A 17,804-nucleotide genomic window follows, 5' to 3' on the forward strand; every position below is an offset into this window, starting at 1 on the left:
GACAGAAGGCCGTCACCGAGCAGAGCTGCGGCTGTCAGCGAGGTCTGGAGCTCATCTGCAGCGTCGCTATCACACGGAAACGGGGAGGTGCAGTTGTTGTGACCCCTGACCTCCGGAATGCTTCGGCGTCTCCCGGGAAACCACTTCAAAACATGCTCCGGGAGCGCGGTCACCCCACACACACACACACACACATCCCCAAGAAGACAGGCTGGTATTACTGTGTATTTTTTCGTCTGTTTTTTTTGCATGCGTGTGTGTTTACATGCCGCCCGTCCCCCGTCCTGGGGGGCCGCCCCAAACACACGATCCCGAGCCGTATACCAGCGCCGCTTCTTCCACCCCCCCAGCTGAGGGGCTCTCCTTAGGATTGGCAGCTATACAGGCGGCACGAGGACCGACTGCACCTGAGGAAGCCCAAACTGCGACACCCCCCCAACCAGCCAGCCATTACTTTACCCCCCCCCCCCCCTTGCCCTGCATATAGAGCAGGCCAAACGGTGGCCTGAAACCGGACCCCACCTGCACAGCACCATCTCCAGCAGGGGGCGCCCCAGGCATCACCCTATCACCAGCTGCCCCTCGCCCTCCTGCTCACTCCCCCCCCCACCCCCCCCTCCTACCCCTCCCTCCCAGCATGTGATCCCTCACACTTTTTCACCACATTGCAGTTAAAGCCACACAAAAGTCACACACAGGTGCCTTTACAGGCCACGGTGGGGCTGGGAGGAACTGAAAATGATACCCCCCCCCCCCATGGGGGAACCGGATACGGCGGCAGGATAATTCCTTCCATTACACACAGCTATTCCTGGGCTTTATAGAGAAAGGCAAAAAGACGGCTGAAATGAATAAATAAACTAACGAAAACCCCCCTGAGCTCTGGGGGGGGGGGGGGGGGGGGGGGCAGGGTGGAGATGGAGAAAAGGCCCCATTCTCAAAAAGTTATAGGCACTGGCCTCAAGGTGGCAGGAGACGGACCGGGGCATCCTCCAGTTTCACCCCCCACCCTCATTAACACACAAAAACACACAGCTGTGTTTCTCCTCATTTTACATTTTAAACTAAAGATAGATTAAACAAAAAAAAAGCCAAACTGGAGACGTACAGCCGGTGTGTGCTGAGTAAATAGCCCCCCCCCCCCCCCCCCCCGAAAGGGACAGGCCCAGCTTTCTTGTTTCTGGTATCCCTGTAACGTCTAATGACGTCCATATTGTTTTAGGGTCCGTCTGAGATGCCCGGACCCCCCCCCCCGCACAGCTGGGCGATGGGGAGGGAGGGGGCGTTCAGGCACGTGGCGACTTGCCGCTCTGTCGGATGCGACCCCCGACCCCCCCCACCCAATCCAGACATCGGCCTTTGGTGTCATGTGGATCAAAGCACCCCCCCCCCCCACTGCCGGCCGTTTCCCCAGGGGACGGGACACCACATGCAGTCCGAGAGAAGGTGGAGCACTCAGGTTGGTCTCGGTGGGGGGGTTACCCCGAGCCCGTTAGATTAACGATTCTTCTTAACGAGGTTCATTAGGGAACGACTCACCCCCTCTGCGCCCCCCCCCCCCCCCCCACGCCCGGGCACCAGCCTGGACTCTGACAGGTTCTGTTCCATTACACAAGCCTGCTTCCCCCCCCAAATCCAAACAAAAGACACATCTGGTCTCTCTCTGTCCTGTCCGCTGTGACAGCATCTGTGTGTCTCTGTATTGGGGGGGGGGGGGCGGGGGCTCCCGCTCAGGCCTACACCCCCCCCCCCTCCCCCGTGCTGGACACTTGTCAGGGTGAGGCATCACAACAGGTACGAAGAGAAATTATTCCTGTGCTCCCCCCACAATCTGTGCTAAGACCCGCTTACATATGAAAGGGGGCTCTCCCCAAATAAGGGGGGGGGGGCATACAGTGGGGAAAGGTGTTTGTTTAAGAGCAGGTCATTTTCTGGAGTGGTGAGTAGTGACAGGTTGCTTTGATTAATCAGCTGCTGACTGTGCACCCCAGCCCCCATACAGAGTGTGACGGCATGTGTGATGGAGGTCAGCCTGAAGAACCGTCCCCCCCCCCCCCCACAAAACCACATGTGCCAGATGTCCTGGGAAAGGAGGGGGGCAGGAAGAGGGACTGCTCACTCTGTGTCTCTCTTCATGGACATCGCAGTCAGGGATTGACATGACTGGTACACAAGTGTGAACACGTACGTATTTTATGTGCATTTTCACCGATATGACAAGAAATTACTGCGCATTTTAACCTCTGTACCGCAAATGAAGTACGAATTAGCATATAAAGGTTAAAAAGCAAGATAATTTCTTGTCATATTGGTGAAATACATACGCGTTCACGCTGTTTTAACAATCGATTGCTGCACGTATCACTTTTAAAGGTGAATGCGTGCTTGTGTACCAGTTATGTCCTGAAACCACATCTTATTTTTCTATCTTTAACATTACAGATTATGTGTCGATGCTGACATTAGGGTTATCAGGCACAGGTCTCGTTTCTCGGGCCCCCACTCAAAAAGTGACCCATGTGTAGTGATCACTGATGGCCAACAGGAGGCTCCCAAACCACAGGGGCCCCACGCAAACCTGTGGCCTGAGTGGTAGTAAGCGCCGGCCCTGCGTACGCGACACGCCCCCTGGGCCGACACGCTTCGCGGGAGGCAGCAGATCGTGCACTTTGTGTGGCTCCTACTCATAATTTGGAGCAGGTACGTCTGTTTATTTAGGAAAAAGAAAAAGCGCACAGCGCCGCACACGAGCCTCCAGAACACGTGCGTCTGAGTCACCCCTCTCCCAGGGCCTGGGGGGGGGCGGAGTTCTGCCTTTCTCCAAAACCCAACACTGCGTGAACGAAGCCTGGTTTGCTTCATGTGTTTTCTCCCATAATTCTCGGAGTCTTTTATTTTTTTCTTACCCCTGGCCAATTACAACAGCCCTTATGTCTCCCTGTAGTTAAAGAACGCCCCCAAAAACCAAACGAGCTAACCACTGTCGTATTTCACCACGATGGCTTTACGATCGCCGCGCTTCCTCTGGGGCCTTGAACCGGCGCCCCAAACCCCCCCAACACCACACAATCGCGCCGCCCCCAAGCTGCAGTGTCCCTGTGGCCCTCAAAAGCCACTAGGGGCCCTCAAACGTCCCTTGAAAGCCACTGGGGACGGCGGCGGCGAGCCGACCTGTTTGTGTTGGCGCCAGCCCGGAATTCCACACGTCTTTGTGATCCTCGCTGGCGTGACCTCAGGAAACCCGCTGGCGGAGAGCCGCGCTAGGCCCCCGCCCCCCCAAGCCAGACTGGGGTCTTAAAGGAGCCCACCACCACTCCCATTAGTGCCACTCCCCTCCTCACACCCCAAACCCAACACATTGGAGGGGGGGGGGGGGGTCTGCCCCTTCCCAAACAGTATTCACTTTCTCAGTTAAAAACACGCCACCCCTCCCACCATGCTAACAACATGGGATCACGGCTGCAGCCCCCCCACCATAACCAGAAACTACCAGAACTCCTACAGTCTGCGCCCCTTTCACCAGACGCCCCTGCCACAGGGCATAGTATCCATTCAGCTCCCCCCCCCGCCCCCGTCACAAGATCTGGGACCTTTCGAATCCCCGCCGCCACTAGGAGTCTGCTTAACCCAATGGCGGTCCAGCACGCCGGGGGGGCGGGGGGCGGGGGGGGTGGGGGTGTGGGATGCCGAGTGTGGGAAGATTGCTTTTGCTCACGGTGAAATGCCCCCCACCCCACAGGGAAAAAAACAACCACACCCAACAAGGTCATCTTCACTCTCAATTAACACCTCCCACCCACTGGCTGCAATTAAAACAGAACTTTACCCTCCCTGTGGGGTAAACTGGGTCGTTTTCACATATCCACCTCGCCCTGAGCTATAGGCACCGACATATTAGTTCAAAACAAGTTTGGGGTCAGTTAGCATCCCAGCACACCTGGAGCACTCGGGTTTCAAGGGCCTAACTGTGACATCCAGTGGGATTTGAACCTACAACCTTCCAGGCAAAGTCACAGGACACCAGCTACACACCGAGCCGGGGGCAGGATTCAAATTTGCAACCATGAGTTTAGAGAGCAGCAGAACTGACCGATGACCCCATGCGAGGTCAGTAAACCCCATCACCTGACCCTCCTGAGCATGCCCCCCCCTTTTCATCCAAGTGACTGGAATGCCCTAAAGCACGCCACGGGGGGCAGATTAGCCATGTTCTAAACCCCTAAACCCCTCTGATCACACCGTTCCACTCAGATCTAATGAGCGGCTGGCCGAATTCAGCCGATTAATCGGCTATCTCGGACTGCGAGGATAGCGAGCGGGTTTTGCGACCCGATCTTGTTTCTCCCTTGCCACCGGTGACGAGACCTCACACTCCTCCTGAACAAACACGATCCCACAAGCTCCCTGCGATGCCTCCAGCCTTCCCATCAGGCAGTAGAAGAGAGAGAAGGTTAATCCCCACAAACGGAGCGAAACAGAAGAAGCCTTCCCATGCACCTTTCAATGAGTAACTAATGTCATTCATTTGATATCTCCGTGAGGTCCTCTCAGTACGCGGGTTATAAATCCTTGCTCCGCCTCCTTGACAGCAGGTCACGTGATCACACGACAACGGGGAAGGGGGGAGGGCGCATGGGAGCACAGATTTGGGGGCGTATTCGGGGAATCCCCAAGGTGCCCTCAGACGTCAAACTGGTGTATTAACCTTGGTGTATTAAGAGGGTGGATGGGGTTAGTGAGGGAGTTAATAGGGGAGTGAGGTGAGCTGAGGTGAGGTGGGGGGGGGGGGGGGGCAGACATTCCTGAGAGCCCTACCTTGTGCCTCCTTCCTAAGTCCTGCGAGCGCCAACAACTTCTCTGTCACCTCACTGCGAACCCCCCCCCCCCACACACACACACACACACTTGTCAGCCCCACCCTGATCTCACCTGAGACGACCCCCCCCACCCCGCACCCTACGCTGAGGGCAGCTGTAAACCGGCATTTTAAACGTGCAGATTGTCTGGCTGACACCTGTGAAGCGGGGGGGTGGGAGGGGGGGAGACGCAAACTGGATCTACCCACCCCCCCCCACCCCACACGCCTCTCCTCAGACGAACCCTACTCCTATTTGGCTCTGTCCCCCGGAGCCCCCCTCCACTCCCCCCGCTTCCCTACTCCACTTGCAGCTTTACTTGCTTCACCAGATTAATTGCAGCACCAGGTGAAGGTGGGTGGCCATGGGCTGGGGGGGGGGCCTGTAAAGGTCATTCAGGGTGGGCCCTACGACGTGCCATCACCCGATACACACCGTCACATAAAGGTATGAAGAGCACAAGGAGGAAACTGAACCAGCCAATGAGGGCCCAGAAGACAAGGGGGCGGGACCGAGGCGCACAGAGGCCACAGCGGGGCAGCCGGGATGGAACCCTGAGCGTCCACTTGGTGACCAGTGTTCAGCTCACAAGGTAACACGTTCCCTCCAGACTGTAAATCTCTGTGATTCGGCCTGTTTGTAGATTGTGGACAAACGACCGACCCCCCACCCCAAAAGAGCTAGACCTTCCTACACACTGAGCAGGGAGGTGTCCCCCCATCCCGTAGTCCTCATTACAGGAGAATGGGGACATTGTGATGACATGGATATTGATGACAGTCATCACCGCAGGCCTGGTCTTGGGGATGGTGGGGGGGGGGAGTTTGACTCGGTAATGATGTCAGATCTGCCTGGCAACACATGGAATTCAGTCGCACACCCCCCACCCCCCAAACGATCTCCCATGCATGGCACAGACATATATTGAAGAACTTATCCCTAAGCACCTGGCTCAATGGTACAACAGAAGAAACCCATGGGATTCTAACCTGCCGCCATCTGTTCCCTGATCCCACCCCTCGGCCGCTGTGCCCACTGTGGCCGATCCCGCTCGCTGCGTGTAACAGAATACGGCGTCGGCATGAATGGGGCTGTGTACAGGAGCCACCCACTGGAATGCGCATTACCGGGGGGGGGAGGGGGGGAGGTCAGTCAGGTGTCAGCATAGTTCAGGTGCCTGGGGAGGTAACCAAACAGAACACGCCTGTGTGTACATCCTGCCCGAGAGCGAGGGGGCAAGTGCAACGTAACACTTACATAAGTAAAGCTTGTCACCTGACCTGCCCTGCTGGCCACGCCCCCTCCTTTCATCCCCAGGACTGACGATACCTGGTTTAACCTCAGCGCTAATTGGTAACTGTAATCTTTCACGGTACAAGGACAAAAGGCTGGGTCCCCAGCCGATTAAGGACCGTGGCGGCATTTTCTCAGATTCTGTTAACCCGGCCAGTCCCAGCGTTGACCTTTAACCTTTCTGTGGGTGAGTGTAAAAATGAGGACGCACGTTTCTACCCTGAGTGACATCTGTGGCGGGGCAATTTTGGGGAAAATTGAGTATGTTTTCTGGAAGATTCCTTCACTTCGCTGTGGTCAGGAGGGCGACCTGGTGCTGAGCTTGGGGGGGTCACCCAATGGGGTCACATGTAAGGGTCCGCGATGTCCCAAACATCTATGCAGCTGGCTTTACTTGCTTTAGTCTACGCCATGTCTGGCCATATCTGTATGGGGCCAGATATTGGGGGGGGGGGCGGTGCACTGTTTCTCACAAACACCTCCAAGGAAAAAAAATATAATATATTATATATAATATAATATATGTGAGCGAGAGGTGAATTCAGCAGAATTCTTTGCTGGAGGGGGTCCGACGCCAGTTTGGCTCCACGTGCCACGTACACTGGGCGCGGACGGCGCGCCAAACAAAACACCAGACAAACATCCCCAACGAAACAAAAGCCTATTAGGCTGAAGGTGGCGGCCCTGAAAGGGGGGGGGGGCACGAGCCGCTTTTCTGCAGAACCAAGCGGCCGGTGCCTTTGCCCCAAACCTCAGATACCGATCTACCGCAAATAAGAGCCAGACTCTTTTAATTCGTCGTCTTGCTGGTTTTAAAGACGCGGCCGCAGGGAAAGCACTGCAAAGGACAAACAGACAGGTAAATAAATACCCCCCCCCCACCCCACCCCGCCCCACCCCCCCCCCATTGTTCTTGCTTCTCCCCTCAGATTATTAGACTCTAGTTCAGTAAATAATCAGCGCTGCTTGGATTACAAACCAAATCTCCGGTCCCTGGGGGGAGGGCAGTGCTCTGGGGGGGGGGGGGGGGGGGGCTACGGCCCCATTCAGGCTAAAACATCATGCTTGCCATTCTGAGGGAACATGGGGCTTCTTCTTGCTTCTCTGTAGCCTGCTAGCGATGCCGCTTTGAGTTCCTCAGGTCCTTGGGCCCCTGCCTCCTCTCATCTAACCAAAACGAGCGCCACTGCGTCATAGGGTCAGATCCCTATGGATTCAGCACCTTTTCCAGAGGCGTCCTGAGCGCTAACACTCACTGGGGTTTAAACCCGCGGGGGGGGCATACCCAGCCCCATCTCACTGAGCGGCTGACCAGGACACCCGAGTATGTGTGTGTGTTTCCATTTCTTGTAATTATTACATTGTGGGGACCACCAGTCCCAACAATGCGATCAATACCTTTAACTGTTTACCTTGTGGGGACCGAAAAAATGTCCTGCAACTGGTCACTTATAGTTAAGGTTAGGGCTGGGTTAGGGGTTAAGGTCGTCATTGCTGGGATTCGGGTTATGGCCATAGAAACGAATGGAGAGTCCTCACAAAGATATAATTACAAACCAGTGTGTGTGTGTGTGTGTGTGTGTAGGTGGGTGCGTACACCCTCACACAGAGAGCACCAGATGTGCACCGGGGATCAGATGGTGGTTGTGCAGGGAATCAGATGCGGGGGTGATGTTGTGGGGGGGGGGTTGGGGGCTTTGGGCCACATATGCTGAAGGCAAGATACTGTTTGCTGGGCTCTCAGCCTCCCCTGCCGCAGACAGGGACGCCACAGAAGATCACTGGACATACGTGACTGAAAGGCAGTGGCGTGATTCCCGGCAGGTTTGTGCAGCTCCCCTCTCCAAGCCACCAGTAGGCATAGAGGACCCACCCCACTGCCACGCATGTACCCTGCACCCCCCCTACCCAAAACACCCTGTAAAGAGTCCAGCCTCTCCCTGGCCAAGACCAGGTTACACTGGAAATAGGTCACACATACCAGAACGACACAGTGTCACACGTTTAATATTCATACAGGCCAGTTTGGCTGTACAACACACTTAAACTCCTCTTCTTGGTGGGGGTTATGGTTAAAGTGGCAACCCCCCCCCCCACCCTGGTGCTATCACCACGGCGACAAAGGCACACCGCCAGTGTGCCAGCTAAGGGCTGCTCCGGGGGCACCTTGGATACAACCCAGGCAAGGTATGCTGGGAGGTTTGGTTTCCATGGTGGCGACTGAAACCAGGCCTTGCGAACCGCCGAGCGTGGGGGGCAGGGGCAGCCTGGAGATGGAGCAGGGGCGGCTGCCATGGCAACTAATGCGGTCAGCACATGATCGGTTACACCAACACAGGTACAGGTATTCGCAGTTGCAGGTATTCGCAGTGCAGGTATTTGCAGTGCAGGTATTCGCAGTGCAGGCCGCACGTTGCAAAACTGGACCTCAGTTTACAGGGCAATTGTAAGACTGAAGATTAAGCTAATTCATATTTACCGGTCTGATTTTTTACTTTACATTCAGGCCTCTATATTAAAAAATAAAGAAAAAAAGTAGTTTTTTTTCAATCTGTGTGAGTGCAAAACACGGCCACTGCAATAAAGTGCACGGATAGTGCCGGTGCTCTGCCAGTCTGAGGTACCAGGAGGACGAAGCGTGCAGAGCCCCGGCACGGCGGGGGGTGTTTCCTAGGTAACCTGTGACTCGCTTGGGCGAGTTTCAACACAAGTGTGTAACGCGTCAGGAACTGAGCGGCCTGTGGAGATGGAGACGGGGGCAGATCCCGCGGATTCGGGCGGGAAAATCGCCACGGAAGCGGTTTGGACTGGCGCCCGTCGACGGCACTGCCTCTCATACCCATTTTTAAATGCGATCATTAAATGCGCCGGTGTTTCCGCGATCAGCACGCCCAGCCCGTCCCAGGGAGGCCACCCGCTCACCTTCTGCGGGGAATCTTTGTGGCGTGACGATCCAGGCTCTTGCATGAGGTTGGCCATAGGGGCTTTTCAAGCTGAAAAGGGCGCTATGTAAGAATGAACCGAATGGATGGGAGTCCGATGTCACGCTGTGACGCTGGTGCGTCTTTTAGTTTGGCTCTCGACCGAGGCAGAGGGGCACCGACGGCAGATGATGGAAAGTGTGAAATGGCGTCTCCCTCGTGTGAGGAGTGGCTGACAGCTCAACGACTGAGGAAGGCGGGCAGTGACACGGGAGAAGCGGAGGGTGCACACACACACACACACGCACACACACACACACACGCACGCACACACACACACACACACACATGATCCAGCAAGACCAAACAGCAGCTCCGGGATCCAGGCTGAGGGGTGGGAGGGGCAGACAGGCTGGCAACAGGAGAGCCACGTTACCCACGATGCCCCGGAACAACCGCCCACCTCCCTGGGCCAACCCTGGGGTATTAGGGGCGTCACTGTTTTGACAGATAACCCGCTTACCGAAATAACTGACTTTTAAACACCATACTAATTAAAAGCGGGAACTTCCAGAAGCCTAGAGGAGAGGAGAAGAGAGGGGAGGCGGCTCATTGGTGAGATGGCGACTGCAGTAGAGCGCCTCCTGCAGGTGGAAGAATGTAAAAACACTTAGGTGGATGCTGTTACCGCCCCAAACATGATGCTACCCGCGCATGGTCACCATGACGTTTGCCTTTAACACCAAACTCTACAGTTACATGTCAGAGAAAAACAAAAAATCATAATAATGATAATCCAGCCAGTAAAGATCCATGCCCTTGAACTGAGGATTTGATGGCTTCCTGTTCTTAATCCCCCTCATTCTGGGCATGGCGCTCGCTGATGGCGATGGCAGGAGTCGGTTCTGCCGCCCGCAGTTCTATTTACTGCAGCTGTACACAAAAAGCCCCCCCCCCCCCCACCCGGAGGGGGGCTGGGGGGCTTACATGTGTGCTGCGATTTTACGGCCCAGATCAGCAGGTGGTGTTTATAAGGAAAATAAACGTCTTGGCCATCGCTCTCGGCCCCTGCTGAGTGAGCCCACATACATGCATACGCTTGTCCCACCTGCGCCTCCGTCCGTGAGCTGGATCTCCGCTCCTACGTGTGTGTGCGTGTTAGCGTGAGTGCGCACTGAGAGTGTGTTACAGCGTGTTATTGTGTGTTACAGTGTGTTATTGTGTGTTCCAGTGTGGTACTGTGTGTTACAGTGTGTTATTGTGTGTTCCAGTGTGGTACTGTGTGTTACAGTGTGTTATTGTGTGTTCCAGTGTGGTACAGTGTGGTACTGTGTGTTACAGTGTGTTATTGTGTGTTCCAGTGTGGTACAGTGTGTTACTGTGTGTTACAGTGTGTTATTGTGTGTTCCAGTGTGGTACAGTGTGGTACTGTGTGTTACAGTGTGTTATTGTGTGTTCCAGTGTGGTACTGTGTGTTACAGTGTGTTATTGTGTGTTCCAGTGTGGTACAGTGTGTTACTGTGTGTTACAGTGTGTTATTGTGTGTTCCAGTGTGGTACTGTGTGTTACAGTGTGTTATTGTATGTTACAGTGTGGCACTGTGTGTTACAGTGTGTTGCTGTGTGGTACTGTATGTTACAGTGTGTTACAGTGTGGCACTGTGTGTTACAGTGTGTTGCTGTGTGGTACTGTATGTTACAGTGTGTTACAGTGTGGCACTGTGTGTTACAGTGTGTTGCTGTGTGGTACTGTATGTTACAGTGTGTTACAGTGTGGCACTGTGTGTTGCTGTATGTTACAGTGTGTTACAGTGTGGCACTGTGTGTTGCTGTGTGTTGCTGTGTGTTACAGTGTGTTACAGAGTGCATTAGCTGCCATCAATCTGCCCAGCAGAAATATTAATGAATAAGTGAGAATCGCCATATAAATATAATCTCAATCTGAAAAGATTCAAATAATACCAACACATCCTGCAAAGTCCAGCCAAACAGCAAAGCCCCCCCATCTCACTCCCTCCCTCCCTCCCTCTATCTCCCTCTCTCCCCCCCGCCCGCCCCGCTGCCCCCATTGTCTGCTGCTAGGAGACAAGGAGGGTCCTCTAATTAATTGATTATTTCTTCATTTCCAATTAATTAAAAGGTTGCACTGACAAAACACGCAAAAGGCAGCATTAGCACCTGGTTTACCCCCCGTGGCCCCCGGCTGGTGGAGCGCTCTGGGCGGAGATCACACAGGAGCCCCTGGGGCCCCCGGGGGCCCCGACACTGTGATGCCTGGACTCGCCGCTGCCCCTCCCCCGCAAACGAGCCCCCCTCCCATTTCCCGCTCCCACGGTGATGCGGCCTGACAAAAGGACGAGCTCCCCAGACCGTTGGTAGATCTTCCTGTTTGGTTTTATTTTTAAGAGAAAAGCCGTTCTGCGTCCCTTATGAATGCGGCCCTTTCACACGTGGAAAGCGCCTTGTTTACTCTGTGTCATTCACAGACCCGTCTCTCTCCCCCTCCCCGCCCCCCCCCAGCTGGGGCTGTCCCCTCTCCTATTTCACCCTGCTTTTCTCACCGTTGTCCCACATTCGTGTCCAAATTGATTCGAGGCTTGCTCTCTTACCCAAACACATGCCAAAATTGCTTCTTTTCTTTTCAGTTGTGATTGTCAGCCACCCCCCCCCCCCCACTCCCATCCACCAATCCCAACCCCAAACCTTCACCCCCCCCCCAGTAACGATGTTCTTCCTCAAAACTGTAACAGTCAGTGACAAACATTTTAAAAAATTATGAAAGTACATGTTTACACAGCCCAGGCGACAACGAGAAAGGGAGTGCGGCTCCAACACGCTCGTCAGTGTAATTAAATGCACGTCTGAGCGCCCTTCTGCTCCAGCAGCCCGCGTACGCTCTCACACATCACAGCCGGACGCACCGATAACACTCCGCAATACACAGCGGACGCCCCTTTGATTTATAACAACACTAACGAGATATATGACACACACTCAATAAGCACTAATATTTTCTTGCGCTATTCCGATTTTTTTGTCATCATTGTATTTGTATATTGGTTTATATATTTACACTTTGGTTATATATATTTTAGATTATAGCAGAAATGTATACTAACGGGCAGATATATAGTGAACTGTCGTAATATATCGCAGATAACATTATTTATGAAAAACCTCCACGTAAGCGTTCATTAAACCGCTCTTGTTTTTGCAGGTACGTGTGGACAACGATGGCTACCCGAAACACCGTGGCGAGGAGGGCGTCGGGCAGTCCATGAATAGCAAGAGAGGACGAGAAAGGAAGGATGAGGAGGAAAGGTGCTGGCAGAGATGGTGTGGCGGTCTGAGGATTTGGCACGGGTCGCGTGGATCTGAGGCGCCACGCTCGGCACCACGTGACCCACCCCGTCCCCCACCCCGTCCCCCAGCCTGGGCAAAGTGAGGCGGAAACACGTCCTCAGTGTTCAGAGAACGACCATTTTTTGACAGCGAAGGTAGTTGGGGACGAGGTTCAAACCGCACGCCCCCCCCCGCAGCCTTGGGGACAGCCGGCTCCCTCACTTGGCACCCGCACAAAACGGGCTCAAAGAAAGCACCGTGCTTGGGGAGACAATGTCCCCTGTTCCCCCTCCCCCCGAGATTTTACAGCTTCCTCTGGAGCTCGCCGGCCCCCGTTTCACGTACGCCGCCACGCGCTCGTTCCCGTGGTGACCGGCCGGTCAGAACTGTTTGTTTACAAAACTGCAAACTATGAAATATTCACAAAACTAGAAGGACCTTGTTTTCATGTCTGCGGTGCATGAGGGCCTTTCGACGCCAAAAACATCCAGAATTATTACCAAATGCATATAGTCTCCCATGCAGGTAAAGGGCATTACAGAGGCGGAGCTTATCAGACACACATGTTATTTTAGAACCTCCAGCTGTCTGCCATCAGTCCTGTACGGATTTGGAGGGACCTGACAAAAATAATAAAAAGTGAAAGAAAGAGGGCTTTTATTAAAGTAAATTATAGCCTGTAAACAGTGTTTTCTTCTTTAATGCCAGCTTGCTTCCAGCACAGTTTCTGTGCACAGTCAGGGGCAGGGGGCGGGGTACGGGATCGGGGTGACCCCACAGCGAGGAGTGCCCGGGCGGGACCCCGATTTCCTCAGATTAATGGGTTTACCAGAGTCTCCCCTCGCCCGGTGTCCCCACATGACGGCAGGACACAACAGGGAGAAAAGCCCCCCCCCAAGCCTGCAGACCCTCTGCCAACACAGAAGCCCCCCCCCCCCCCACCAGGCTCCAAAAGGGATTAAAAAAAAAAAATTTAAGAACAAAGGAGCTGCGATGCTATGGTAAATAAACGGCGGCAGAGAGGGACAACCTTCACTGGCCGTCTCTGTACCAAGTGAGGCGCTATATTTGATGGAAAATCGTTATTGCTGGACCTTAAATTCACGCGCGCGGATCACACTCCCACCACCCGGCTCCGGAGTCACTCTGTATCGCCCACGGTGGCATGTGCCAGCACCGTCTGCGTGTGCCGCTCCATTCACGCTCCGGGATCATCAGCCTGCCCGGCGGACTCATTTTACGAAATCTCTCCTCCTCCCCCATACAGCCGCACCTTGTCCCCTGATGTATCAGAGACAGCCTCTCCTTAGTGACACCCCCGCACACCCTTCTCAACTCCAGCCGCCACCCCCCACCCCCAACAAATGCTAGTGCCAAGAGACGCTCAGAGTGGGAAAAGTTCTCCGCCGCCACGGCGGCCAGCGATTCCCACGGCGCACATCAGCCAGGGTGACACAAGGCAGCCGCCTCTTAAAGAAAACAGAAAAAAGAAAAATGCCGCCGTGTGTTTGGCTTTAATCAAAACCCTATAAAAACTCGAACTTACTCCTCTGGCAACACGCGCGGAGTCATGTGAAATGAATCATTACAGATTATCTCTCTGGGAAAAGGCACGATAAACAAGCAAGAGAGTCGGGCTCCAGCAGGGCAAGGGGCCATCGCTCCTTAAAGGCACAGGCACAAAAAAAAAAAACCTTGGGGCCAATATACCCAGGAAGGGCCCTTCTCCTAAACCCACACTGTTGATAGGGTTAGGCTGCGGGGGCCGAAAATCGGACTCTCCCCCCGTCTGCCACAGTCTTGTGGGCGAAGTGCTGTGGTCGTCGTGGCATCAGCCACCTGCGACAAGGATGGCTTTAAATACGGTTCATAGAGCAATAAATGGAAAGAAGTTTTTGTCATATTAATAACAAGCGACACGTGACCTTCCGGCTCCAAGTGTCACTGGCGCCGAGAGGAAGGTGGCCTGTCAGAAGGACGCGAGCCGACAGTTTCCCATCATCGTCAGCTGGCATCCCGTGCAAATGTCTGAGAGAAAAGCACGTCCGACACTGAGTCTTATAGGAGCAGAGTCACGTGGACGGGGAATCGGGCACATCGAGAAGGAGAGTCGGCGTGACTGAAGGCCAGAAGCACCACAGAGGTGGCCCAGTGGGGGGCAGCAGAGCTCAAGCCCACCCCCCCACCCCCCCAACAAAGACACACTATAAAAAACCCGGCATATAACACACTGGGGGCCCCAAGGATGACAGGAGCCCCCCTCCAATAAGCTGTCCATGCTTTTCATTTATATAACTACATATATTAAAACATATGAAAGCAGTGAAAATGGGGAAGGGTCGTGTGTGTGGGATAGCAGAGTGGAAGGTTTAGAAGAGTTTGGCTCAGCCTGAAGTTTCCCTGCCGCTGATCCACAGGGCTTATTAGACATCAGAAAGGGGCCCCGCCGACCCCGAGGGGCCCCCGCTCCGGCAACAAGGACAATCACGGCTCAGCCACATCGCTCCTCATCTTCCTCAAATCTAAACAAGCAGGAGGACACTGCCTAATTAACGGCGGCCACGCTTATAAACGGAAAATACATGCCGGCTGCCAGATCAGACCGAACGGCAATGAAATGACTGCAAGAACCCACGGCACCCACGTTAAAATAAAAAAAGCAGAACCCCCCCCCGTCAGGGATACCCCCCCACCCGCAGCCGATGCACGGAGGAGGAACAAAAACCTGAACTGCGCGCTCACACGGATTGACAGGCGGCCGAGAAGCGAAAGGACCCGCGGTGATCCGAGGTGGAAGGGGGGCACCGTTGGCGCCGGGTGGCACCGGGGCTCTTGGGAGGCAGATGAAAGCAGCAGGACACAATGGATTAGCGAAGAATGATAAGAGCAGCGGAGCACAGATGACGGGGGGCCAGGGCGTCACGCGGGGTGACGGCAGAAACTCGGGGGAGGTGCACCACACCGCAGCACCCTCTTCACCCGGATGTCAGCGCCGCGCTCTCACCTCGCTCCTGCCAACCCAAAACAAACCGCGAAAGGTGTCCCTGCACCCTCGCCACGCCGCAGGGCTACCGACGCGGCTGCAGAGCGGCCGGCCGCACGCTCCACCGGGCTCACCGCCGGATCCGCTCGGCCCCTGACCTGCCTCTCCACCTGCACGGCGCTCCCTCCAGAAACTGCGTTACAATCATGCCGTCTGTAATTACAATGACAGTGATACGGGGCCACTGACAGTAACCAGCCCCACATCACCATCAGGAATCCGGGGGAAACAATTAAGCCTGGATGGTTACATATTTTAATTGTTATCCCGTCTTTTAATAAAAATACACACTGCCAATACCAGGCCAATCCCTCCAATAGAACAGGCTGCTATTCATTACTCATAATAATAATTCAACAACAAAAAAAAAGCCCCTTGAAGTGTCTCATTTCACATTTACTGCAAGTGTAAAATCACCAAAGTGTCCTCAGTTAAGACCCTGTAATAATTAAGACAGAATAATCTTTAAATAAGATTCAATCTCCATGAAAAATACAGAAATCTGTGACAGCAAAACACAAATTAAAACATAAATACAAATAAATAAAAGAAATAAAGAGTAAAAATATATATATATATTTTTATAAATGTACAAAAAAATTAAATTAACCTCTCTTGGAACTCAAATACAAACAAGCTAAAATTATGGCCAGCTTCATATTATTTTATATTAATTGATTTATATTTTAAATAAAATTTGAGTGGACATTTAGTGTATCAATTGGAGTAATAAACGTTAGAGGAAATGCGTACACACACTCTCAAGTGCGCAAGCCTGTCTCTGATCTATCCTCTCCTGCTGGCAAGCAGCACCCTGCCCGACTCGGACCACGGTCCATGTGCACGGCTGGCGCAGGGTTGGTGCCCGGGCGGGCGGCCGCGCCAGACCGCGGGCAGAGACGGGGGAGACCCGCTGCTTGCCTTACACACACTCTGGTACGGGGCCAGCTGTCACGGCGCTCCGCCGCGGCCTCGCGGAAAGTCCGCCGAGTGAGACTCCCTGCCAGAGAGGAACCTCGCTCGACGGCCTGCTTTGATTTTCGTTGTGTTTTTTTTTAACTAGAGGAGTGTTATTTATTGGTTGACAGCCGCGACGGGCCCGCGATCGCCGTCGGCAAATTTCCGCCAAGCTAGGATTTCTGACGGGAGCGAAAGCCAACGGTGGGGCGGACGGTAAATTCTGCCAAGCGGGGATCAGCTGTGGCTTGGGCACGCGCCCTCGCCCACGGTGTAGCGCGGCACGGCTCTCAGGGCACTGACCTGGCGTGTGGACGAAGTAGGCCAAGTAGAGGTCGAGCTCCTTGACAGAGACACCGATGTGATGTGGCTGCACGCACAGGCCGTGGTTAGAGCACTGGGGCGACTTGACCAGCCGCTCGCCGTCCGTGCTTTCCAGAGGACTGCCCTTGAAGAGGATCACCATCACCAGGTCCAGCCGCCACACCTTGTCGGCCTGCCGCAGGCAGTCGATGCGCCGGATCTTGCCCTTCTGGTCGGGGTTGGACAGCACGCAGCATGGTGGCTTTTTGCCCGTGATGGTCAGCACGAAATCCTCGCGGAACTCGGGCCGGATGTCCTTGCGTAGCTTGGCGAGGAGTCGCGACGCCCACTTCTGCTTGATCTCCGGCTTTTCGCCCAGCAGCTCGTCCTTGACGGCGCGCTCCTCGTCCTTGGACATGCGCTTCTCGTGCTTCTTGAAGTACTTGCGCTTGCGCGCCTGCAGGTTGAACCAGGTGTAGGAGAAGGCCCGAACATGTGGCAGCAGGGCCTCGATGAAGGGGTGGAACTCATCCTGCGGTGCCAGGAGGGAGAGGGGGAGAGCGCGGTTAGTGGCGTGGCACACCGGGGCGGCGGGGGGCGACCGAGTTCCCGTCGGACGCGGCGTGAGGGGTCGGGAGGAAGCGCCAGGAAAAACGTCGCCTGCGGATGTAACATGCATTTTAAACAAAACCACTTGTGCAGCGAGATGAAGAATAGCCACTGGCAGGAGGCACAGGTGCAGAAGAACAACTGACAAAACGATGACTATTATTTAGCTACGTGTACTTTAAGCCAAAGGATCACAAAATAATGCTGAGTTATGACAATACTTTAGAAGATCAGTTACACGGCCAGCTCAAATGACCAGGGCAACATCAAAAGCGACATTGTCATGCAATATTAAAAAGAAAAACAGAAAAAATGAACAAGGAAAAACAACAACATGCTAGCAAAAAAAAAACAAAAACAGAGACACATGCAGAATGCGTACGAGTAGAGTGGGATGGGGTACGAGAATGCCCTCCATTAGGGATTCAGCTTAAACCAGACAGATCTGCCCAGGTCAGGCTGCAGCTCTGGTGTGCGACAC

The 17,804-nt window shown here is 54.2% G+C and overlaps 1 protein-coding gene across 11 annotated transcripts in view; it reads right to left on the reverse strand.

The window, feature by feature from the left end:
* LOC111833510 (nuclear factor 1 X-type-like) overlaps nucleotides 1-17,804 on the reverse strand; it is a 112,582-nt gene that overhangs the window by 50,238 nt on the left and 44,540 nt on the right. For 6 of the 11 annotated variants that reach the window (XM_072712085.1, XM_072712083.1, XM_072712088.1 and 3 more), the window contains exon 2: nucleotides 16,715-17,374. In XM_072712085.1, coding sequence (XP_072568186.1) covers nucleotides 16,715-17,374 — 660 coding nt within the window. The remainder of the gene's footprint in view (nucleotides 1-16,714; nucleotides 17,375-17,804) is intronic. The other 5 variants (XM_072712091.1, XM_072712084.1, XM_072712090.1 and 2 more) reach the window with 1 other exon arrangement.

The sequence above is a fragment of the Paramormyrops kingsleyae genome, chromosome 5 (genome assembly GCF_048594095.1).
Source record: "Paramormyrops kingsleyae isolate MSU_618 chromosome 5, PKINGS_0.4, whole genome shotgun sequence".
In the NCBI taxonomy this organism is placed as follows: Eukaryota; Metazoa; Chordata; class Actinopteri; order Osteoglossiformes; family Mormyridae; genus Paramormyrops; species Paramormyrops kingsleyae.